This window comes from Platichthys flesus, chromosome 17 (assembly GCF_949316205.1).
Source record: "Platichthys flesus chromosome 17, fPlaFle2.1, whole genome shotgun sequence".
In the NCBI taxonomy this organism is placed as follows: Eukaryota; Metazoa; Chordata; class Actinopteri; order Pleuronectiformes; family Pleuronectidae; genus Platichthys; species Platichthys flesus.
Window position 1 is genome coordinate 2,707,618 of NC_084961.1, and position 24,177 is coordinate 2,731,794.

The window sequence follows — 24,177 nt, forward strand, 5'->3', positions numbered from 1 at the left end:
CGTTGATGATTCGACTGAACCCTCAGACTCCAACCTGAACTCAGAGACTCCAACCTGAACTTAAATCCTGTTTCAATTGCTTCATGTTCCTTTTCAAAGGCGACAGAAGGAAATGAACAAAGCAGTAGAGATAGATTTCAGAGATAAGGTGAAGCTGCTTCGTGACCTGACAAGCAGAGCGACAACACCCATTTGTCTTGCCAACAACACTTTGTCATATTCATCGTACACACCTTAATGATGGTAACAACTCACCTGCCTCACCTGTTGTACCTGTTATCCAATACATTACAGTTCGCTCAGCTGAAGCTTTTATCCAAAGCGATTTACAATAGGTGCATTCAAAAATGAGGCTACAAACCCACGAACATCTAGAATCTACAGGTGAATGTAATGTAAAAGTGGTTATTAAAAATGACTCAGCTCTTGACAAGCAGAGGAAAATGCACTTTATGGATGGAAGGACCAAGCACTAATGTGTGAGCCAGTTTTGAATTTGCTGACTAGCTGTAGTTGAAACATGCTGTGTGTATGTTTGAACCAGTAACAGTAACCTAACACTTGTAATTTAAAGAAAGACAAAAGAAATGTCAAAATTTGGTGTTTTGGAATTTTTCATTGTTTTATTATCAAATTAATCACTTTCAGAGTTTCTCCTAAAATGAACATTGCTTCCTTTCCTCTGGAAACTTTTACGATGGGTATTAATCAGACTAAACCAGTCCTTGAGCAGAGAGCTCTGCCTAAGAGAAGACGTTCCTGGGTGGCAAGGAAAGAGAAGGGATAGGGCAGCCCGCTTTGGCTGAGACGGGACATCCTGTTGGACGTCCTGTATTAGATTTCATTTCTTCTGTGCCTTCTGTGCAGCCTTGGTGACCTTTCCAGCTGTGTCTTCCTTTTTGTTGACAGACTTGACGACACCGACGGCCACGGTCTGCCTCATGTCTCGCACAGCAAAGCGACCTGAGAGAAAGTGATGAGGAGACAAACAGAGGAGTCAGTGAGAGGATAAATATGTCTTTATGCAAACTGTTACAATAAACAAGCATTGAAATACAAATAAGGTGAGGAATAGATTTTAGGATTGTTTGTCCCTCAACCAGAGAGAAACTAGGTCAGTTTATAGTTCCAGAATGCTTTCTGTAACAAAAGACTATAGGGTCTAATCAACTTTTGTCAGCACTGGAAAACAACAATCATTTTTTCTAGATTCCGGAAGAACCACAGAACTGAGGATTCCCAGCTGAGTGTCACTGATGACCTCTTAATTCTGCTGCATGTGCTCAGCTCTTTCTTGACCCAGGTCCTACGCAGGGGCGTAGTCAAAGCAGGCAAGAGCTTGAGGCCCCAACAGAACCCTTAATTACATTAGTCAACAGCAGGGACAGTTCTGTTAGAACCCACATAAATGATGTACATGAGACCATGGTCTGAAATCCCCTATCGAGGCCCCATGCCAAAGGTTCCCAGTTAGAGGTATTGTTGAAGATGTCTGACGTGTGTATGATGAGCCTGGGAGGCTGGTGACAGTTTAAAATCAAAAACAACAAGGCTCATACAATCATGTTTATATCTTTTCATATATATTTCCAGTTCATTTCAGCCATGTAATTCATATTCCGTATCAAGGATAGTTGGTGGCATTTTTGTGGTTGTTGGTGCAGCTTGAGAGTGAAAGGGGAAGAGAGAGGAGACGACAGAGGACTTTCACCTCATTACAAATGCAGAAATCAAAAAAGAAAATAATTTTACTCACCCAATGGGGCATAATCGGCGAAGGCCTCAACAACCATAGGTTTTGAAGGCTCCATGATGACAATGGCAGCTTCTCCAGACTTGATAAACTTGGGGTTCTCTTCAATCGTCTTACCAGACCGACGGTCGATCTTCTCCTTAATTTCCTTGAATTTGCAGGCGATGTGAGCTGTGTGGCAATCCAGCACTGGGGTGTAGCCCGGTGAGATCTGTCCGGGGTGGTTCAGGACGATGACCTGACATTTTAAAGTTTATGTGCAGTTAGAAATGGTGGCAAGAGTCTTGGCAGTATGTTTATTTTTTAGTAAGTTCATTAATTTCCCCTTTTCCCATTTGACTCACCTGGGCGTTGAAGCTGGCAGCAGCCTTGGGGGGGTCGTTCTTGTTGTCTCCAGTTACGTATCCACGACGGATCTCCTTGACGGACACATTCTTGATGTTGAAGCCAACGTTATCACCGGGGAGAGCCTCGGGCATAGACTCGTGGTGCATCTCCACAGTCTTCACCTCAGTGGTCAGGTTGGAGGGAGCAAAGGTGACAATCATACCGGGCTTCAGGATCCCAGTCTCAACACGGCCAACAGGAACAGTTCCAATACCTGAGAGAGAAGGAAGCCATTTGGTTTTTATACACTTCAGTTTCTTACAAAATTAAAGTTCCTGATCAGATTTGGGGTTAGATAAATTAGAGACTCTAAATTGACCATTGGTGAGATTGTGAGAATGAGTGGTTGTTTGTTGCTGTATTGTACCATGAATTGAGGAACTCCCAATGATATATGCTGACAGTGTGCTAGAAGAAAGTAAAATATGAGTTGTTATAAAAAGACTGTGATGTGCAGCGATGTGAGGCTGTAGCTGTAGAGACACCCGAATCTGCTCACCTCCGATTTTGTAGACATCCTGCAAGGGCAGACGGAGAGCCTTGTCTGTGGGGCGGGAAGGAGGCAGGATGGAGTCCAGAGCTTCCAGCAGTGTGGTTCCACTGCCATTACCCTCCTTGCGCTCAACCTTCCATCCTTTGTACCAGGTCATCTACAGATGATTGTGAGAAATCAGTCCATGATCATAATTATCCCATTAAAACACATTGAAAATTTCCTCACCTTTTCACTAGTCTCGATCATGTTGTCTCCGTGCCATCCAGAGATGGGGACAAAGGCAACAGCGGCGGGGTTGTAGCCGATCTTCTTGATGTAGGTGCTAACTTCTTTTTTGATCTCCTCAAAACGGGACTGGGAGTAAGGGGGCTCGGTGGAGTCCATCTTATTGACACCAACGATGAGCTGCTTCACACCCAGGGTGTAGGCCAGCAGGGCGTGCTCGCGGGTCTGGCCGTTCTTGGAGATACCAGCCTCGAACTCACCCACACCGGCAGCAACGATCAGCACGGCACAGTCAGCCTGAAGGGGAGAAACTTAGTAAAACTTCTACCAGCATCATGAGGGGATGGGTCAGTTCAGGGTTCATCCATCTGTCTTTACCTGAGAGGTTCCAGTGATCATGTTCTTGATGAAGTCCCTGTGTCCAGGGGCATCAATGATGGTCACGCTGTACCTTGTGGTCTCAAACTTCCACAGAGCGATGTCGATGGTGATACCACGCTCACGCTCGGCCTTCAGCTTGTCCAGCACCCAGGCGTACTTGAAGGAGCCCTTGCCCATCTGTTGTGGTGAAGATCAAAGGCAAACAGGGGTTGTGAAGTTTAGGTGAATCAGTGAATGACGTTTGTTTAACCAAGTTTATATATTTTTTGCTTTAAAATGTTACTTTACCTAAAGTAGCCGGAATCAATCTATCTTATTATTTACAATAAGAAACTGTCATAAAGGCAGATTTAAAAATTATAACTCAAATTTTGGACATATTTAGCTTTAATGTATCTTTTTTATTCTTCTGTCATTTCTCAATATAAGGTTAAACTTGAGGTGGAATATCCACTGCAGGAGTTCCAGTGACAAATACATTAACAAATATTTATATACGCTTCCAAAAACGTGTCATTAAGTACAATAATATAGATAAAACAAACCTCGGCAGCTTCCTTCTCGAACTTCTCGATGGTCCTCTTGTCGATTCCTCCGCACTTGTAGATCAGGTGCCCGGTGGAGGTGGACTTTCCAGAGTCGACATGGCCGATGACCACGATGTTGATGTGGATCTTTTCTTTTCCCATTGTGGTTTACTGGAAATAAACAACACAGGTAGAAATTATGTGGACTTTAAAAATAGACATGAGATTTCTGACTGTTACCAAAATTGTGTGAACTTTTTGTTTTATGTTTGTCAATGACTACCTATAACTACGACTGCGAGCAGCGACTGTGCAGGAATGATTAACATGTCTCTTCCTGCGTCCGTCAGGCATCAGGTGTAGACCACACGGTGAAAATTTAATGTAAATCGATTTAAAGTTGAAAACAAGGCTTACTTCCTGTTGCCAGTAGGTGGCGCTGTCTCTACATACAGTTTAATAGATCCGTTCAGGCCAGGACTGTGTTCATTGGTGAACATTTTGGTGCTGATTGGACAATGAACAGTGGAGTTACGACAACTATGTCTCCTTTGGTAAAGGATCATCCTTCGCTAAACAAAATATCTAATGTACTGGTTCTACCACCGATAACACATTTCCATTCATATTTATGTTTGGTGTATACTCACTGCCACTGGATGTTGCACTAGCACCAGGATCTCGAATCATAAAATATGCTTTGTCGGCCACGCCAACCCTCCCCCTCGTGTGTAAGCTCATCAATGTGTTGTCTGAATAGTGTGTTTGTTTAACAAGAACAGGGGAGGGATGACACTTAAACACACAACCAGTAGCTCAACAAAACATCAGGGGGGAAGCAAGTCAACTAGCCGCCTTACAGACTGGGAGAATGGATCTAGAGTTGCAGTTCATGCTCGACAGTATTGGACTAAGGACACTGCCTCCTTCCGACAAATTAGCAGTTATTCCATTTCCCAAACCGTATTATACAAACCCAAGGACTTCAGGGTTTCTACCATACCTAACTGCTTCAGCATTACATTTCTGATTTCACCCTTCCTGCAGTTTGAGTCCAGATCTTACTCCTAATTTATACCAAGGCTAATGTATCATCCTCTCTCTCAAGAATTCTAGGGTTGTGCTGATCTAGTACTTTCTCGACCTCTCCTGCCCTCCTCAGGCAAGTTATCAGAACTATGGAATTGAATAAGTGCTTCGCTATCAACTCGCATTCTCTTCATCAGACAACTATTTCATTACAAAATTATCGATAACTTTGCCTTTTAGCATTCGGTACTGTTTTATGAACCCTTGCTTGTTTATATTCAATTGAACAAATTCTGTGTTCTCTGCATTTAATCTTTACTTCTAGAGATTGACTGTTTTTTCAGCATCTAGAATTACTGTTTTTTATTTTCTATCATTGATTTATTAACATGCTACCATTCAGACCGTCAATTGGTTTTAGGTTATCCACCCCCTACTCCCTTCCTCCTATATCACATCTAACAGAAGCAAATGCAACTATTGTCAAATCCAAATTTGGGCTCAACCATGTTTCCTGTACACAAATAAGTTCTGGTTTACAGCTTGATATCTTCTAAATACTTTTTGAAATCCTGTCAATTAGCCCGGAAACTCCTAGCATTCCGTTGTAGCAGGAAAACCAATATGAATACTACCCAACCCATGCCTGCTCTTGACTTGCTTGGACATGAAAAAAATTATAAACCTTGCAGTAGTTGCACCACTGACGAGTAGCAGAATTCAATAACTTCACAAAGAATTTAACTATATGTTCATTACTTCTTCGGTTCCCTCCAAACAATTCCAGTGTCTTTTGGACATTTGCAGCACATTTATGTATTTGTATGTGCTGTGACTTATTGCATGGCATGTGTTGTTTTCAAAATTTGCACGTGTTCTTGCTATTTGTCTTGGTGGTTGGGTAAGTGCATTACTGTCACCTTCTGGATTGGGGTGTTGAGCAGTAGATTGGCAGCGAACATAAACACACTCAACTAATTCCTACTGTTTTTCTTTAGTCCTGTTCCTCTTAAGTAGTTATTTAAAGGATGATGAATATCCCTGGATGTCTTTTCTCACAAATTTTCAAAATTAATATTTAGCTTTTCATCTTTTGATCCTGATTTTAATTCCCTTATTTGTTCATAATGTTTGTAACATTCTATCAATACAAGAGTCACAGCTTCGGGTGTTTGGCAGGGTTCGCCAAGCTCTCGGTTTACTGGCGGAGAGCCAAACAACGTAAAGGTTCAGTTTGTACAATTTAGTGACATCTAGTGGTGAAGTTGAATGTTGCAGCTGAATATCCCTCACCTCTGGCCTGCATTTCATAAACCCAAACCAATGTTCCCTGAACTTGGTGTATTCCCAGCAGTCCTGCAATGTCTTGATCGAATGATTTTCTTCCCCACTATCCTTCAACCTGATCCAGTATGAGAGTGCAAGCGTATCTCTACTCACTGTTTTACTATGAGTACTGCATCGAGGATGATTGACTTGATTGCTCCAATGCCCAGGGAAGTGCTTTAAACTATAATCCGCCCCCTCATGTTAAACGAATAAACCGGAAATGTTGAGAATAAACTTGATTTTCGAGAAAGTTTCAAGTATAAAATCAAACTTTTAAGAATATATCAAACCACTGACGTTAACAGTCTTCGATAAGTTAGTGAGTCAGATCGGTTCAAGGGGAGAAACTTAGACATACTTGACAGAGATGGCAGCACTCATCATTCTATTCTCTGCCTTGTCCATGTATTTACTACTAGGTAGCTTATCTCAGTAGTTTTAATTCTCTTACAATGTTTAATACTTTAAACAAAAATAAAAGAGAAAATGTTTATGATAATGAAGTATATAGAAGCCCTGGAACAGCACGCAACCACAAGGCTAGTTCCGTATAGTAAGGGACGCATGTGCTCCAATTTTGAGATCCACGTGTACTTCCTGGAAATGTTTTGGTCAGGACGCCATTACTCCACTACGACTTAAGATAGGAAGAAGTTGCCGGCTGCTTTAATAAGCTTTAAAATCTCTTTTGTTTTGGAAATTTAAACCTGGGGAAACCTGATGGAAATGAAAAAATATATTTCAAAGTTTTTTGGATTACTTACGCAAAGAAAAAAGATCATCCACCAAAGTCCCACTTCAAATGTGTACTGCTTTGAGTTTTAACTGATTATATAAGTTTGATAGAATTATAGAAGATTGTATTTTCATGTGAGATCTAGAGAAATAAGAGTCTTTTAACTCACCTGCTGAACAGCGGTAACAGATGTGTGTCCCGTTCTCTTTGGACTGTCTGAACCTTCGCTTGCTAACTTATATATAAAGTCATGAGCGGGATACGCCTCCTCTGCTCCTCGTCCTCCTCGATGTCGGTCTCACGCCTCAAAACAGACACGTGTGAACAGTCTCATTCTTCCCATTTCATTTACACCACTGCCTGCTGCTGAGAGCAAATTTCGACTGAGCGCTCAAAGACTCCAAACTGAACTTAAATCCATTGTCAAACTCTTCATGTTCCTTTTCAAAGGCGACAGAAGGAAATGAACAAAGCAGTAGATATCGATTTCAGAGTTGAGTTGAAGCTGCTTCGTGACCTGACAAGCAGAGCGACACACCCAGCGTTTGTCTTGCCAAAAAAAACGTTGTCATATTCATCGCACACCTTAATGATGGTAACAGCTCACCTGCCTCACCTGTTGTACTGGTTTCCAACACATTTCAGTTCGTTAAGCTGACGCTGAACCAGTAACAGTCACCTTTCACTTGTAATTTAAAGAAAGACAAAATAAATGTCTAAATTTGGCAGTGGTTAAGATTTGTATTGTTTTATTTTCAACTTAATCACTGTCACAGTTTCTCCTATGATGGGTATTAATCAGACTTAACCAGTCCTTGAGCAGAGAGCTCTGCCTATTAGAAGATGGTCCTGGATGGCAAGTAAAGAGAAGGGATGGGGCAGCCCGCTGCTGCTGAGACGGGACATCGTGTTGGACGACCTGTATGAGAATTTGTTTCTTCTGTGCCTTCTGTGCAGCCTTGGTGACCTTTCCAGATGTGGGGAGCCGACAGACCTGACAACGCCGACACCCACAGTCTGCCTCATGTGTCGCACAGCAAAGCGACCTGTGAGAAAGAGATGGAGCAGGAGGAGACAAACAGAGGAGTCAGTGAGAGGATAAAGATGTCTTTTACACAAACTGTAACAATAAACAAGGCCCCTTGGCAAAAGATTCCTAATGATAGAGGTATTGTTGAAGATGTCTAACGTGTGTATCATGAGCCTGGGATGATGATACAGTTTAAGTAAAAGACAACAAGGCTCGTACAATCATGTTTACATCATCTTAGAAATATTTCCATTTCAGTTCAGCTATTAAATTCTTACTCCTTATTTGAGTTTTGGGGCATTTTTGTGTATATGCGTGCAGCTTGAGAGTGAAAGGGGAAGAGAGAGGAGACGACAGAGGATTCCAGTGATCATGTTCTTGATGAAGTCCCTGTGTCCAGGAGCATCAATGATGGTCACTCTGTACTTTGTGGTCTCAAGCTTCCACAGAGCGATGTCGATGGTGATACCACGCTCACGCTCGGCCTTCAGCTTGTCCAGCACCCAGGCGTACCTGAAGGAGCCCATGCCCATCTGTTGTGGTGAAGATCAAAGGCAAACAGGGGTTGTGAAGTTTAGGTGAATCAGTGAATGACGTTTGTTTAACCAAGTCTATCTTTTATTCATACTGTGTAGATCTCCGATTAACAAGTAAATTCTAAATGAATGATATAGTGGAATCATAGTGTATAGTTTTGCGCTTGCGGCGTCACAATGACAAATACATAATAAACATTTATATATGCTTCAAAAACGTTCATCAAGTACAATGATATAGATTAAAACCAACCTCGGCAGCTTCCTTCTCGTACTTCTCCATCGTCCTCTTGTCGATTCCTCCGCACTTGTAGATCAGGTGACCGGTGGAGGTGGACTTTCCAGAGTCGACATGGCCGATGACCACGATGTTGATGTGGAGCTTTTCTTTTCGCATTGTGGTTTACTTTCACTAAGTACAGACTAAGAGATCCTTTCAGGTAAAAAAACATTTCTTGTTTGTTTTAAGATGGTGTTAGTCTTTCACCTTTTCAACAGTCACATAAAAATACATCACAGAAAGATCCAAGACATCAAATCCATCCAAGGGACATCAAAGTGACCACTGTGCTGAAGGCTTGCAAAACTGCTTCGTACAGCTAGGTACTGCTATGAAACCATTTCAAGATCCGTTCACAGCTGCCGGTACAATCAACTTCTTAGTCAGACCAACAGCAAAAGTGTGAAAGTGTGTGACCACGGTTACCAATGCTAATTTGGAGTCTCCAAATGGAAACCGCCCAGACATACCCTTAGGAAAACCTGTGTAAAATATTCATCTTCTGTGGTATTGTTATCAAATTGAACTTGGGCTAGGTAAGGCTTCAAGCTGTGGTCCCATTGTGTTTTCCAGCTCATAGGTGCCTGCTAGAGGCATCTGCAGGCATCTGTTTGCCAAAAAATATTCAGGCAGAAATAAAAACCTTCTACCTCAGTGTGTTCAAACTGATATTACTTAATGCCAGTAGCACCAAGGTTGATTCTGACTGTTGAGGGGTGAAGTTCAGAATGTTACAAGTACTCCAAATGGTTCAAGAACAGTTTTCAATTTACTTTGGCTATTCCTCAGACAGGCGTATAAGGTGACTTTCCCACCGCCTCTTAACAGTTTAAAAATACAAACTCTGATTATAGCCCTTACTGCATCAAGGTGGCCCCACCTGGCCCCCCTTTGCAGCGCCACTGCACTGAGGCGCATTACTCCGCAAGTCAACAAGTTAATCTGATCCTCTGATGTGTTCTTATCACTCCCTGTATAAAAAACCTGCTGAATTCCTATTTATATACCTGGATAACTGGGGCATCGCTTTCCCTGCAACAATGAAGATAAAACCCAGCGTGGAGTCATGATCTGCCAGAGGAGAGTGTGTGTGTGTGTGTGTGTGTGTGTGTGTGTGTGTGTGTGTGTGTGTGTGTGTGTGTCATGATTCTGGATCCTTCCGCTCACTTTAACACTGAAGTCCTGACTATGTGCGTCAAGTTACACGGGTCTCATAAACTCAGGGGGGTGAATCAATTCATGTTCACATCATTTGCCTAAATATTCAAACGACAGAGGGATATGACAAAGTAGTAGAGATCGATTTCAGCGTTGAGTTGAAGCTGCCTCGTGTCCTGACAAGCCGAAGGACACAGCCAGCGTTTGTCTTGCCAAAAACACGTAATCATTTACAGTATAAAGGACACATGTTAAAAATGGTACAATTAATATCTTTCAGTTATAATTAATATGACTCAGTTCTTGACAAGTAGAAGAAAATGTGCTTGGAAGGACCAACCATATATTTTATTAACTCAAGTATATTTGCTGACCAGCTGCAGTTGAAATATACGTCTGTCTGTATGTCTGAAGCAGTAACAGTCACCGAACACTTAACACAAATTTAAAGAAAGACAAAAGAAATGTCTTAATTTGGCAATGTTTAAGATTTTTATTGTTTTATTTTCAACTTAATCACTGTCATAGTTTCTCCTAAAAGGCACATGCCTTCCTTTCCTGCGGAAACTTTTACGATGGGTTTGAATCAGCATAAGCCAGTCCTTGAGCAGAGAGCTCTGCCTAAGAGAAGACGGTCCTGGGTGGCAAGGAAAGAAAAGGGATGGGGCAGCCCGCTGCTGCTGAGACGTGACATCGTGTTGGACGTCCTGTATGAGAATTCATTTCTTCTTCTCGGCCTTCTGTGCAGACTTGGTGACCTTTCCACCGGAGGCAAGTTTCTTCTCCACAGACTTGATGACACCGACGGCCACGGTCTGCCTCATGTCTCGCACAGCAAAGCGACCTGATGGGGAGTGAAGGGCGAGAAACAAGCCCAAGGAGTCAATGAGAAGCTGGAAACCTTTTCAGTTCCATCAAATCAGGTGGTATTTTCCAACAGATCAACAAATATACAGTAAACCACTGTTTATCACAGAGCTAAACCAACAAAGGGCTTTACAATTAAAAGCTAGTAACAGCATCCCTTTCACAGTGAAAAACAATAAATATAATTTAGGATAATTCAAACTAAAAAGTTTGCTATATTTCCATTTAAGGAGGTTTTCTTTAAAACAAATCCTAAATAAAATGGCCCTGACATGAGTACATTCGATTCTGTAACATGGATCCTGATTGGTCGAACATCACAGATTGATATAGATATAAATAAATAGGAGTCAGAATGGATTGGTCCTCTGAAATTTGTAATTTATTGATTAGGAGAACAACGGATTGTTATTGTCACTGACTGATGAATTAAAGGCGTATGAAACTCAGAAGTCTGTCCAAGTAAATTTGGTATTTGCATCATGATTTAAACAAATATTAGCAAGTTAAACAAAAACAAATAATTCTGCTCCGGAATTTTTCTGACATGAAATTTCGAATGACACCTGAAAAAAATCCCTTATTTTTTGGCCCATGTCCCGTCCACCTGGTACGTTTTGTGGAAATGCTTTCAGTTGTTGCTTTCTGTTGTTAAACCAACAAATAGAGATGTGAATACAAAAAAGTTTTTCACTCACCCAGTGGGGGGTACTGGGAGAAGCTCTCGACACACATGGGTTTTCCAGGCACCATGACGATGATGGCGGCATCTCCAGACTTGAGAGCCTTGGGGTTGTCCTCAAGCTTCTTGCCGGAACGACGGTCGATCTTCTCCTTGAGCTCGCTGAACTTGCAGGCGATGTGAGCAGTGTGGCAATCCAGCACGGGGGCGTAACCCTGTGAGATCTGTCCGGGGTGGTTCAGGATGATGACCTGCAGAGGGGGGAGGTTTGAGGAACATGGGTGGTGTTTTAGTGTCTTTGACATGGAACTCAAAAGTGGATGAACTGAACCAAAGTAGCTTGTAAGTAACATCACTCATTGCACACATCACCTCAACACATGGTAACACAAGACTTTGACTGAATGGGTGTTTGGCTGCTGTATTCAGCTCGCTTCCAAAATGGCGACTGAACGCTAGAGTTACTGCAGCGAGCGGATTCCTCTCTCGCAAAAATCAACGTTTGTGCCTTGGACTCATTTCTTGCCTCTTCTTCCAAAGTTCTCACTTCAGGCGTGTTTCAGCTCATGTTCACTCGTGGGGGGTTTGTTTCCTGTGCTGCGGCAGAACATGTTGCATCATGCTTCAGAGTCTCCAGCGGGTTAAACTGTATTAACCAAACGATGATGCAACATCTGGGATTCTGTTTTCACTTTCCACACATCCGTCACAGACTCCTCGGGATGACTCAACTGAAATGTCTGAACCCAACCAATTTCCTTGATCCTTTCATTCCTGCTTATTTGCCGTGACACTCACCTGAGCAGAGAAGTTATCAGCAGCCATGGGGGGGTCGTTCTTGCTGTCACCGGCCACGTTTCCACGACGGATCTCCTTCACGGACACGTTCTTGATGTTGAAGCCCACGTTGTCACCGGGGAGAGCTTCAGGCAGAGACTCGTGGTGCATCTCCACAGACTTGACCTCAGTGGTCAGGTTGGGGGGAGCGAAGGTCACGACCATGCCGGGCTTCAGGATCCCGGTCTCAACACGTCCGACGGGTACAGTTCCAATACCTGAGAGAGACAGCAGGAGGCAGGAGGCCATGTTTTCATGATATACTCTCGGAACAATTTCACACAATCTTCGGTCATTATGAAAATGACAAGAAAATGTTGGGAGGAAGAGGCCATTGTGACATTCGCAGAAGAGGGTGTTAGTCTGGACAAAGCTTCACAACAGAATCCGTGAGATAAGGTTTGTTTTTCTCTTCATATTTGTTTGCCAGGTTGATTTGGATATATGAGTGGTGAGGTGACATTACGTGACTCGGCTTACCGCCAATTTTGTAGACGTCCTGAAGAGGCAGGCGCAGGGCCTTGTCGGTGGGGCGGCTAGGGGGCAGGATGGAGTCCAGAGCCTCCAGCAGGGTCACACCAGAGGCACTGCCCTCTTTACGCTCAACCTTCCAACCCTTGAACCAGCTCATCTACAACGTGAATCAGATACAGACGGAGAGAAAAGAGGAAATATGTGAAGAAAACACAGTTTAACCTTTTAAGATTTGTGCTGTACAACACGTGGTCATAAGTCCCTCACCTTCTCACTGGCCTCCAGCATGTTGTCTCCGTGCCATCCAGAGATGGGGACAAAGCCAACGGTGGCGGGGTTGTAGCCGATCTTCTTGATGTAGGTGCTCACTTCCTTGGTGATCTCCTCAAAACGCTTCTGGCTGTAAGGGGGCTCGGTGGAGTCCATCTTGTTGATGCCAACGATGAGTTGCTTCACACCCAGGGTGTAGGCCAGCAGGGCGTGCTCACGGGTCTGGCCGTTCTTGGAGATACCAGCCTCGAACTCACCAACACCAGCAGCAACGATCAGCACGGCACAGTCAGCCTGAAGGGGAGAAACTTAGTAAACCTTCTACCAGCATCATGAGGGGATGGGTCAGTTCAGGGGACGTGTCTTTACCTGAGAGGTTCCAGTGATCATGTTCTTGATGAAGTCCCTGTGTCCAGGGGCATCAATGATGGTCACGTAGTACCTTGCGGTCTCAAACTTCCACAGAGCGATGTCGATGGTGATACCACGCTCACGCTCGGCCTTCAGCTTATCCAGCACCCAGGCGTACTTGAAGGAGCCCTTGCCCATCTGTTGTGGATATAACAGAAGTATATATATATAAATAAAAGCGGGATATGCTACAGACTTCTACAGGATATAAGAGAGATATGTCATAGATTTATATAGGACACAACATGGATGGGTTAGATGTAAAAAAATATATAAAAGGGATATGCTATAGATTATATATAACAGGGATATGCACTATATTCTATAGGATAAAACAGGGATATGTGCTGTATGTTCCAGTTGTAGGGACAGTGCACACCATTCAACATTAGGTGTCGCTTTTACATGGAGATGGTGACTTCAGCTTTAATAAATACTTACTGATTATCGTCATGTGATATAAACTCAGACTCTGCTGTGATTGACACAAACCTCGGCAGCTTCCTTCTCGAACTTCTCGATGGTCCTCTTGTCGATTCCCCCGCACTTGTAGATCAGGTGCCCGGTGGTCGTGGACTTGCCGGAGTCGACATGGCCGATGACCACGATGTTGATATGGATCTTTTCTTTTCCCATTGTTGTTGTTTACTGCCCACGAGAGACACGGGGAGAAGATGCGATGACCTCGAAATCAAATGCGTCATGATTTAATGCGTGATGATTTAATGCGTACACACCATTCATTATTAATCAAGTCCTGCTGACGTTAGGGAACAACTTGGTGCATTACGTTAAACAACGCCATGATGGATGAGGCTACTTCATGTTGACAAATTCAAGAACACATGTTTTATTATAACGTGAGATTATGGCGACGTTAATTCAATGATCGTATTGTATACATCAAACCTGCTGACCTAGTGCGGCGTGCACGCCCTGTCGTATAAACCGCTACTACACGCCGCTTCCTGATAAAAAGGGATATTTTAGCCCAATTATTTCCAAATCGAATTCAAAGCTTCTAACATCATCTCACTATCATGAGAGAACTGTTGGTGTCATCTAGCAAAAAGCTACAGATGCACCACAGATGACAGCTGCGTCAAAATGAACTATATTTAGATAATATGCACTGATTATCCACCAACGTTACGTTATAACAACTTCAACCAATAACGTCAGTGCGTTTAACACAAACAACGTCCGTATAGGATAATGCGTGAACACACCCTATGACAGTGTTGAGGTCCCATTCGGCCCACATGGCGTGAAGCAGCATTCCAACGCTCGTAAAGATGCGTTTAAACTGAGCGCAGATGATCCACAGACTTAACGTTAAAACCAGTAAATTCTATTCAACGTTTTTCCTATGTCATAGATGGTGCGCGTTCACGACACCGAAACAAGACACGGCCCGAGACAGGTGTCGCAACGAGATGTGACCGTTTGAGGTAAACTGATGGCAGTTACCGGGAGCGCGCACTCAGTCTGTTCAAGATGCATCTCCTCAGTTTATAGTTCAGCTGATTATATCTGATTAGAGCTGTAAACTACACAACTTTATTTGTATGTTAACAGAATGACCACAACTGATGTTTGTATAGTCGGACATGACTTTATGGTGATCAGAGGATATTGTCCTATCCTTGTAATAGTTTACTTCCTCAAGGTTGTAAACAAGTCTTAATATTGTCCCGCTTCATAATACCTTGATTTATTCAAATATCCACATTTAAATAGTCCCGTTAAACCTTCTATAACTACCCTATATATTCCGTTTGTATTTTACTTTGAAGTCGGTTATGTCTCAACGATGCAGATACTACGTCAGACTACGTGCGCGCTCCCGTGGAGGGAGCTAAGCTTCCGGTAGGGGGATCTTTTTTTGGTGACCCGTCCTCCATGTTGCTGAGCAGAGCCGCCATGTTACCAACCCATCGAGGTGCGCGCACCCGACAACCACAGACAGCGACTGGGTGGATGGGTGCGCGTTCACGAGGGTGAGGAGAACTACCATGACTGGCAGAAAGAAAAAATAACTGGCACGAAATGTACTGCAGCATAAACGCTCCCAAATAGCCGCATCTGACATTCGTGTATTACAGACAACGGAATATAACCACACAACAAAGACAAGTTTGGATTAAAATTACACAAGGTGAGCTCTCATGTTTCAACCTCGTCGGTGCAATAATACTGAATTGTCTAAAATAATGAAGCAGGACTGGTCTGCAGTGTGTTATAGTGGTTCTCCCCATCAAGGTCAATACAACTATAAATCCCACACTGAAATCCTCTGCTCCTCGATCTCTAACATGCACCTTTAGCTTTAATAGGCGTTCAGTAAAATGTCACCAACCTGTGCCTGACAAACAAGACGTCCCAGGATTTGGAGCGCAGGGAAAAAAGGACCGAATGTGATCTGCCCGGAGTTTTTATACGGAACCAGGAGAGGGAGGGCGGTGTGTGCCCTCGTTGCTGTCAGACTAAAGAATAAGGGGCGCTATTGGCTGGTGCAGCATAAGTCCTACCGAGGCGATTGGATGACAAGTGCATCAGCAGACAGACTGCTTAGCCAAAAAAAACAGCTGCAGCACAGGAGAGAGACGTGCTCTGCACTGACAACCAAACCCAACGCTACACCCGACTGCGATGCTGGAAGGATTCAAGACGAGCTGATTTCAATTTTTTCAAAGACATTTATTTTTTATTAGTTACCAGCAGCTTTCTTTCCAATCAAATGGGTGGCATTAAGATCAAGATACAATTCTAAACCATTTCCAACTTAAACTTAACTGAGAAGAGGCACTGTCATGTGATTCAGGTAAGTGACAATGCCACAGTGTTCTTTTTTCCTGCGGAAACTTTTGCGATGGGTTTTAATCAGCATAAGCCAGTCCTTTAGTAGAGAGCATTGCCTCAGAATAGAGGTTTCAGGGTGGGGGGAAAATAGAGGAGTGGCCCGCTGGTGCTGGCACACATCTTGTTGCTGGGTGTCCTTCACGACTATTCATTTCTTCTTCTGGACTTTCTCAGCAGCCTTGGTTGTCTTTCCAGAAATATCCTTGTTGTCAACGGACTTGATGACACCGACAGCCACTGTCTGCCTCATGTCACGCACAGCGAAACGACCTGTGAATTAAAAGGTTTTGGCAATTAGCATCTTTCATCCTCTCTGAAGTTAAAAAGCATGAGCAAATATTTATATTATTGTGCAGTGGACTTCAAACTCACCGAGGGGAGCATAGTTGGAGAAGGACTCCACAACCATGGGCTTCTGGGGAACGAGCTTGACGATGGCAGCATCTCCAGACTTGACAAACTTGGGGCTGTCCTCAAGCTTCTTGCCGGAACGACGGTCAATCTTCTCGATGAGCTCCTTGAACTTGCAAGCAATGTGAGCTGTGTGGCAATCCAGAACGGGGGCGTAACCCTCGTTGATCTGGCCAGGGTGGTTCAGGATGATGACCTATGGAAACATTTTGATTATGAGCCTGCCAAATGCAAATGGAGGAAACGCCACAAGTCATCTTTTCCAAGCTCAAAATACCAACCTGGGCGTTGAAGCTGGCAGCAGCCTTGGGTGGGTCGTTCTTGCTGTCTCCAGCAACGTATCCACGACGGATTTCCTTGACGGACACGTTCTTGATGTTGAAGCCAACGTTGTCACCGGGGACAGCCTCGGGCATCGACTCGTGGTGCATCTCCACAGACTTAACCTCAGTGGTCAGATTGGGGGGAGCGAAGGTGACGAGCATACCGGGCTTAATGATCCCAGTCTCAACACGACCGACTGGTACAGTTCCAATACCTGAGAGAGCAGGAAGCCATTTGGTTTTAATACACTTCAGTTTCTTGATAAGGGGAAGAGTTTACTTCTACTAGTATTTGCATGTTGACACTATATGCATCAAAGCTCTGACTAAGACACCCGACTGCTCACCTCCAATTTTGTAGACGTCCTGCAGGGGCAAACGGAGAGCCTTGTCTGTGGGGCGGGAAGGAGGCAGGATGGAGTCCAGGGCTTCCAGCAGTGTGGTTCCACTGCCATTAGCCTCCTTGCGCTCAACCTTCCATCCTTTGTACCAGCTCATCTACAGATAGTTAAAAGTTAGTTCATGTTCATAATTATTACATTAAAACACATTGAAAATGTCCTCACCTTTTCACTAGTCTCGATCATGTTGTCTCCGTGCCATCCAGAGATGGGGACAAAGGCAACAGCGGCGGGGTTGTAGCCGATCTTCTTGATGTAGGTGCTCACTTCCTTGGTGATCTCCTCGAAACGGGCCTGGGAGTAGGGGGGCTCGGTGGAGTCCATCTTGTTGACACCAACGATGAGCTGCTTCACGCCGAGGGTGAAGGCCAGCAGGGCGTGCTCGCGGGTCTGGCCGTTCTTGGAGATACCAGCCTCAAACTCACCCACACCGGCAGCAACGATCAGCACGGCGCAGTCAGCCTGAAGGGGGACAAAATTTATGAAGTTCTACATCTCTCTATACTGAATATTTGCTACCAGCATCATGAGGGGAAGAATCAACATTTCTTTACCTGAGAGGTTCCGGTGATCATGTTCTTGATGAAATCCCTGTGTCCAGGGGCATCAATGATGGTCACGCAGTACCTTGTGGTCTCAAACTTCCACAGAGCGATGTCGATGGTGATACCACGCTCACGCTCGGCCTTCAGTTTGTCCAGCACCCATGCGTACTTGAAGGAGCCCTTGCCCATCTATTGTGAAGCAAAGGTTCTCAAATTAGTTCAACAGAAGGGAAGTATAAAACATCACATGCATGTTAATACAGAAAGAGAATACCAGTTTTAGATTCTTAGTTAGGCATCTGATAATTTAAATTACAGATTTCTCCTTCAATTTTTCATTTAATATGAATTATGGCTGACATAAAACAGCCAATCACAGCCTTCATGGGGAATATTATTAGCACTTGCTTTTCAAAATTGCATTATGGGAGTTTTTAAATAACAGATTCAATAGTTTATAACACAGTAACACAAAAATATCCCGTTATAGATAAACCCTTCAGTGACACGTCGAGCACTCATTGCCGACTGTCACAGGCCCGAGTGAAGTGCACAGTCAGCAGCACGTTAGGCCCCACCCAGCGTGCGCGCTCACGCCGGCAAGCAGTGCACCCGCTGGAGGAGACACGCTTACGCCGCCATCTTGGGCCTGACTAACGGTCCCGCAGATTAACATCACTAGTTCTCACCTCGGCGGCTTCCTTCTCGAACTTCTCGATGGTCCTCTTGTCGATTCCTCCGCACTTGTAGATCAAGTGACCGGTGGAGGTGGACTTGCCGGAGTCGACATGGCCAATGACCACGATGTTGATGTGGATCTTTTCCTTTCCCATTGTTGTAGTTGCTGCCAAAAAAAGAGAGAAAGAAGCCTCGGTTAGCTAGCAGCCACAACACGTGCTAACCCGGGTGAACAGTTGGCCCGGGTGGGCTGTGAAGCAGCGTTCACTGATCCGTGACAACGAGGCAGCGGTTTAATCCGAATTCATTCCATTTACAAAATAAAAGAGCCACAGTAAAGGAACACATTCTGGTAAAAGGGGTTTTAAACACATATTGGTAATTGAGGGGGGGTAGTAGTTCTGGCTGAGCCGCTCCTGCTAGGCCTCACCGGGCCACAGGCCAGCGGGGACACGTGTTCCTCCGCGGGCCACGTCGTCTTAGGTTACAAAGATTAACGAAATATTTCAGAGAGCCACCTCATCTCCAGACCCCGGGCTCCTGGGCCCGATGCCCGGTGGTCAGTTGTCCCGTGGAGGAGAGGAGACAAAAAAAAATTCCACTCCAGCATCCCGGGAGCTCCGCTAGCTGCAGCCGCCTCTTTGTTCCTCTCCTCCATCACGGGCTGGCGCTCCGCCATTAAAACATTACTCGAGCCCGCACACGTATTTTAACACAGACGCTAAGCTACCGGCGATACGTTTACGGTTAATGGCCGATTCCCTCGACGGAACTAATCCACAGGCTCGTGAGAAGTTACATAACCGCACAAAGGGCCACGTTTCCCGTGAGCCCGCCGCGGAGAAACGGTGTAAAAGCCTCGGTTACATCTCGTTAAACATTCACATCCTCGCTCCGGCAACGGGATTAGTTTAGAAACGCAGCGGAACTCACCGGTGTTTCTGCGGGTTTTCACCAAAGCTGCTGCCCCTGGCCAGGTAACAGAAAGAGGAAGTGTGCAGTCGGATCGGCGGGTTTTATACGGGCGGGGAGGCGGCCTCGCTTCCCGGCGCCCTCCCCGGTGACGACCCCGCAAATCACGCACATTCCTGCAAAAAAAAACGTCATACGTCACCGGAAGAAGAGCGGCGATCGAGAGTCCGGACGAGCGAGGAACATCTGAGCGAAGTTAGAAGAGATGGAGAAGAAACCGTCAAGAGAAGTTTGAGTTAAATCCCTCCAGGACGAGGTTGTTTCAGATGTTAGTCACATTAAAACACATTCACTTCATAAAATATGGTTAAAATGTTAAAAGCTCTACTCCATCATAATTAAATATCCATATACAATAGTCAATATATAACATTCCCCCTTTGAAAATATATATATTTGTTAATGCGATTACAATATAGATTATGCTTATAGGAACATACATAAAGGGAACACAAGTATTGTATGAGTAACACAATTAAATTGACTAACTTGGTGTATGGTGGTAGGACATGATTTTCAGTTCTGAACACATTTTTAATTAGATCACTTCATAACATAGAGACTGAAGGTCAGTTTTTAATCTGCTTGTGGGAAACATTTTCATATTAATGATCTTTTAACTGATTTTAATTGATGATGTTTGTGTTTTGCAGGGACACATTAGATGCAGAGCAGATTGTGAGGACAAATTGTGAGGTAACTATATTTCATCACTAGGCTCATTATTCTGAGTTGCAGGAATAAAACCCTGTTGGCTTCCTGCTTCTCAAATGTTTGGCTCAGTTTTTCCACATGACAATAAACTAAATCCATTTACGCTTGAGACTAAAGGTTCAATAAAAGACTTCATTAACTTAAATCTGAGGCCAAAACAGCACAAAGCCCTGTGAGCCCTCTCTTGGACCCCCCCAACCCCCCAACTCCTGCTCCGTCAATACTCTGACGACGCCTCAGCCTGAAGAGATTATTTAAATCCCGACGAGATTTACATTCAAACAGAGGTCAGAGCCTGAGAAGATGAACTCACGCTGTTTTCAAGATTTCTTATCAACCAGGTATTTACATCCCAAACAATCACATGGTTTCACGTGATTAGGATGGAGACTGTCATCGGCGCCGGCTGGTTTAATACTTAACCAAAAATAATCTCATCAAATGAAGACAGTAGCTTAAATTTGCAGATCTTCTGAGGATAGGTGGAATAGAGTGATGACTTGTGTGTTGTGAGGAAGCTGCACAGGGGTGAGGAGGTCAGGTTCTGCCTCTCCCAACATCACTGTGGCGCGAAGCCCAGTTCATAGGCAGCTGGCATAGCTCGGTGAACGTGCACACACACGTGCACACGCACACAACTACTGGCTCGACGTGCCTGTCAGCTCAGGTGGCAGACACTTTGACTTGGCAGCTGCCTCTTTCAGTCAGCGGAGGGTGGAGGGCCTGAGAGGGAGGCCGGGAGATCGGCTGGGGGAGATATTGGAGGGAGGAGATAAGGAGGGAGAGAGAGAGAGGGAGAAAGAGAGAGAGAGAGAGAGAGAGAGAGAGAGAGAAAGAGAGAGAGAGAGAGATATAGGCAACTTGAAGTGATTGGAAGTGTATTTCTACTCTGCTGCAGATTGGGGAGAGGCGGTGGTCTAGTGGCAGAAACTTGGACTATGGGCAGAGAAGGTCTCTGGTTCGACTCCACGGAGAGACAACAAAAAGACGAACCTGGATTGATCTGTCCATAAATCCAAGAGTCTCCCTGCCCTGTCTAGTGCCCCTGAGCAAGGCACCTTACTCCCCCAACATCTGCTCCCCGAGCGCCGTACATGGTCGCACACTGCTCTGTGTGTCCTGCACCAGATGGGTCAAAAGCAGAAGTCAAATGTCCCTACCTGCATGAGTGTGCCTTTGCATGTCTGTGCATGTCAAAGTGTCTGTGCATGTGTTTGGGACAAATAAATGGATCTTAATTGAATAGGAAAAGTAGAGAATAGGTCAAAGGGTGAGATACTCTGAATCCAAGGTGAACGTCAGACACACCTTAGAAGCGAGTGACAAACCGGTTCTGCTGCATGATATAAAACGTTCATAGGTTAAACCTGCACATATACATATTCAAGCATGTATGTAAAGAACCGCAGCTGTGTCTGGAGACGTGCTGCACAAAGCAACTGTTGAGTTTCATTCATAACCAGAGGCTTAAAAATGTGGTCTGAGCCAGTTGTAATCACGAGTACGACACGGTCGGTTAGTGATTCTTAACAGCGCCGGCCTTTTGAACAGCTGAGTGTCTAGAGTGTCCTTCTCCCAGCCAGCGTACAGGGATCGAACTTAATTGTGATTAAAGGAGCTTTGATCATAGCTCGTCCGTGGAAATCAAGTTAAGGTGAATTGTAAGAGCCGATTTTTATCTTATCACATTCTGCTGTGCACCGGTCTGTGTGTGTGTCTGTGTGTGTGCACAGAAATAAAAACTACTGACTAGGCCACAGCAACATCATAACTCAAATATACACAACAAAGAAGCAACACACAAGCAGCTCATACCCCAAACTAGTACACAAACTGTTCTATCCATGTAACCCTTGAGTCTGTTGTGATATTTGACCCCTCAAACGTCCCTGTGCGGCTAAAGGAAAAGTCAGGGGACCCTCGAACGTCCCCGAGCTTTAACGTCTGGGGACAACAAAGATCTGTACCAAGTGTCCCAACAATCCCTGGGACACAAAAGTGAAAATTTTGACCAGACAAACTGTCTGTGCCTCTGCTGGAGAAAACATAGCCTCAGGTGATCTGAGGACTGAGCGGAGCAAAGTACAGCTTGCAGCCGTGTTCTCATTCCAGACACACACTAGAACAGGGCGAGGAGAGAGAGAGAGAGAGACAGGGGGGAAGTGTGAGTTGTGTGTGTCCTTGTGTGCGAGTGTGAAGGGAAAAGGGAGAATGTGATTCAACCGGCAGACTGGCAGCCAGCTCTAAGCAGAGCGTCAGTGATGAGTCATCGGGTAGGAGTGGTGGTTATAGCAACGACAGACCTGAGCATTCAACCAGCGGCTGAGGGAAACGTGTTTGTGACACAGACACAGATTCAATAATGCACAGATTTCTGCTTCCTTCAATTGGAACAGGGATGTTTGACAAGACAATATAATGAAGATGGATACAAAATAGATATTTTTCCATAATAAACAAATACAACTATATACAAATGTCAAAGACTAGTGTTTTCAATGGGTGAGGGAGAAAATCTGCAAAATGAGACCAGACGTATTAAAACGATATCAACAAATGGCCTTATATTTGTTTGTTTTTGTGTTTTGCAGGTACATGCAACATTTATATGATACACAGTGGATTTTGTGAACAGTATATTTCTTTGATCTCATCTGAACATTTAACTTTCGACTGAGACACACACTGCAGATCCACCGGTCACATAATGCACAGCTTTCTCGTGCTCCTCCCTCCGGGTGCCTCAGGGAAGCATCAAATGAAATCACGTACTTTAAGCAGAACAATATACTGAAGAAAGATAAAAATAGTGATGACTCATATAGAGGAGAGTCACACAGTCCTCGTGTTTATCTAAACACTATTGATTCCAGTTTTAAATCCCTGGTTTGTCATCAGCAGCACCAAACCAGTCCTGCGTCAGAGTCAGGTTTGCCAGTCTAAGGAACCCAACTTGGTGTCTGTGTGTGTGTGTGTTTGTGTGTGTTTGTGTGCGCATGTGTGAGGGGATGTTTGTGTGTGCTGCAGGGGACAAATGAAAAGGCCTGTGACTGAATCAGAAAACACCACATTCATGTGCATAGGGGCACCTTCAACACAATCTAAATAGCAATGTCAGCACTGTATGTTAACACACTGTGAGGCAGAGGGGGGACAGTTTATGCAAATAAGCACATTTGCAACACAGAGCCGGCTCCATATGTCTCCTGTGTGCTGCTCTGCTCCCCCCCACTGCTCCACACTTGCTAACTAAGTTCTCCCTTTTGGCGTCCAGGCCCTCGTCTGCATTTCTTTCACACCCTGAGTGTCAAGGAGGTGAAGTTTGTATGTCACTTCCATTTCACTCCAGGAAGGGAAGCTTCTTGAATTCCACCTTTGACTTCTGCTGTGGGGGGTGCAGGGGGAGCGGGGGGTGCAGGGGGTGCAGGGGGTTTCATTTGTTCACCTCCGGAGGCGACTGCAGCCACAGGTCGAACCAGGAGGTGAAAAACTCTCTATAAACTGTGTCTTTCATTGTTTCTTTTATTCTTCAATCCAGTTGTTTGGTCTATTAATACACAGCTGTTATTGATCTGTAACGCCTGTTTAATGTTGGACTGTTTAAATAAACCTGATTTCTTTCAGTGATGCTTCTGCACAAACATTTATTTACGAGGTTTTAGAAATAGAAGCGGAGAGTAGACTGTTCCCCTGCGGCCGGGTTTATTTTCTGAAATGACTTCCAGCTACATCCATGCATCACATGACCCTGACGAAGACCGGGCACGTTAAATGGGAACTAGTTTGTAGGATGGAAACGAAGATGTTGAAAAAAGAACAAGTGAATAATGAAATATTTTTTCATAGATGTGTTGTGGGTATTT

At 44.4% G+C, this 24,177-nt stretch overlaps 4 protein-coding genes and 1 long non-coding RNA gene across 6 annotated transcripts; 1 reads left to right on the plus strand and 4 right to left on the minus strand.

The window, feature by feature from the left end:
• Window positions 1-596: 596 nt before the first annotated feature.
• On the minus strand, window positions 597-7,178 carry LOC133972916 (elongation factor 1-alpha-like). Its single transcript, XM_062410531.1, has 8 exons — window positions 7,033-7,178; window positions 3,788-3,940; window positions 3,240-3,419; window positions 2,862-3,158; window positions 2,640-2,790; window positions 2,098-2,354; window positions 1,757-1,991; window positions 597-963 (listed from the first exon to the last, which is right to left on the minus strand). Exons 2-8 carry the CDS (start codon window positions 3,929-3,931, stop codon window positions 842-844), a joined length of 1,386 nt encoding a protein of 461 aa, XP_062266515.1. The 5' UTR covers window positions 3,932-3,940; window positions 7,033-7,178; the 3' UTR covers window positions 597-841.
• On the minus strand, window positions 4,183-8,831 carry LOC133972699 (elongation factor 1-alpha-like). The gene is made up of 4 exons (XM_062410264.1): window positions 8,683-8,831; window positions 8,246-8,426; window positions 7,858-7,909; window positions 4,183-4,276 (listed from the first exon to the last, which is right to left on the minus strand). Exons 1-4 carry the CDS (start codon window positions 8,824-8,826, stop codon window positions 4,183-4,185), a joined length of 471 nt encoding a protein of 156 aa, XP_062266248.1. The 5' UTR covers window positions 8,827-8,831.
• Window positions 8,832-10,336: 1,505 nt separating this feature from the next.
• LOC133972915 (elongation factor 1-alpha) lies at window positions 10,337-15,904 on the minus strand. 2 transcript variants are annotated; one of them, XM_062410529.1, is made up of 8 exons: window positions 15,768-15,904; window positions 13,901-14,056; window positions 13,367-13,546; window positions 12,995-13,291; window positions 12,734-12,884; window positions 12,215-12,471; window positions 11,433-11,667; window positions 10,337-10,711 (listed from the first exon to the last, which is right to left on the minus strand). In XM_062410529.1, the coding sequence occupies exons 2-8, from the start codon at window positions 14,042-14,044 to the stop codon at window positions 10,587-10,589; spliced, it is 1,389 nt and encodes a 462-aa protein (XP_062266513.1). In that variant the 5' UTR covers window positions 14,045-14,056; window positions 15,768-15,904; the 3' UTR covers window positions 10,337-10,586. The 2 variants fall into 2 exon arrangements, with proteins under 2 accessions (XP_062266513.1, XP_062266514.1); XM_062410530.1 differs by having other exon boundaries at window positions 13,901-14,092; window positions 15,768-15,901.
• LOC133972918 (uncharacterized) lies at window positions 15,399-23,698 on the plus strand. The gene is made up of 3 exons (XR_009924498.1): window positions 15,399-15,566; window positions 20,254-20,296; window positions 22,906-23,698. It is a non-coding gene; the product is annotated as an uncharacterized LOC133972918 (long non-coding RNA).
• LOC133972917 (elongation factor 1-alpha) lies at window positions 16,088-19,714 on the minus strand. Its single transcript, XM_062410533.1, has 8 exons — window positions 19,562-19,714; window positions 18,640-18,794; window positions 17,960-18,139; window positions 17,571-17,867; window positions 17,352-17,502; window positions 16,963-17,219; window positions 16,643-16,877; window positions 16,088-16,540 (listed from the first exon to the last, which is right to left on the minus strand). The coding sequence occupies exons 2-8, from the start codon at window positions 18,781-18,783 to the stop codon at window positions 16,419-16,421; spliced, it is 1,386 nt and encodes a 461-aa protein (XP_062266517.1). The 5' UTR covers window positions 18,784-18,794; window positions 19,562-19,714; the 3' UTR covers window positions 16,088-16,418.
• Window positions 23,699-24,177: the final 479 nt, after the last annotated feature.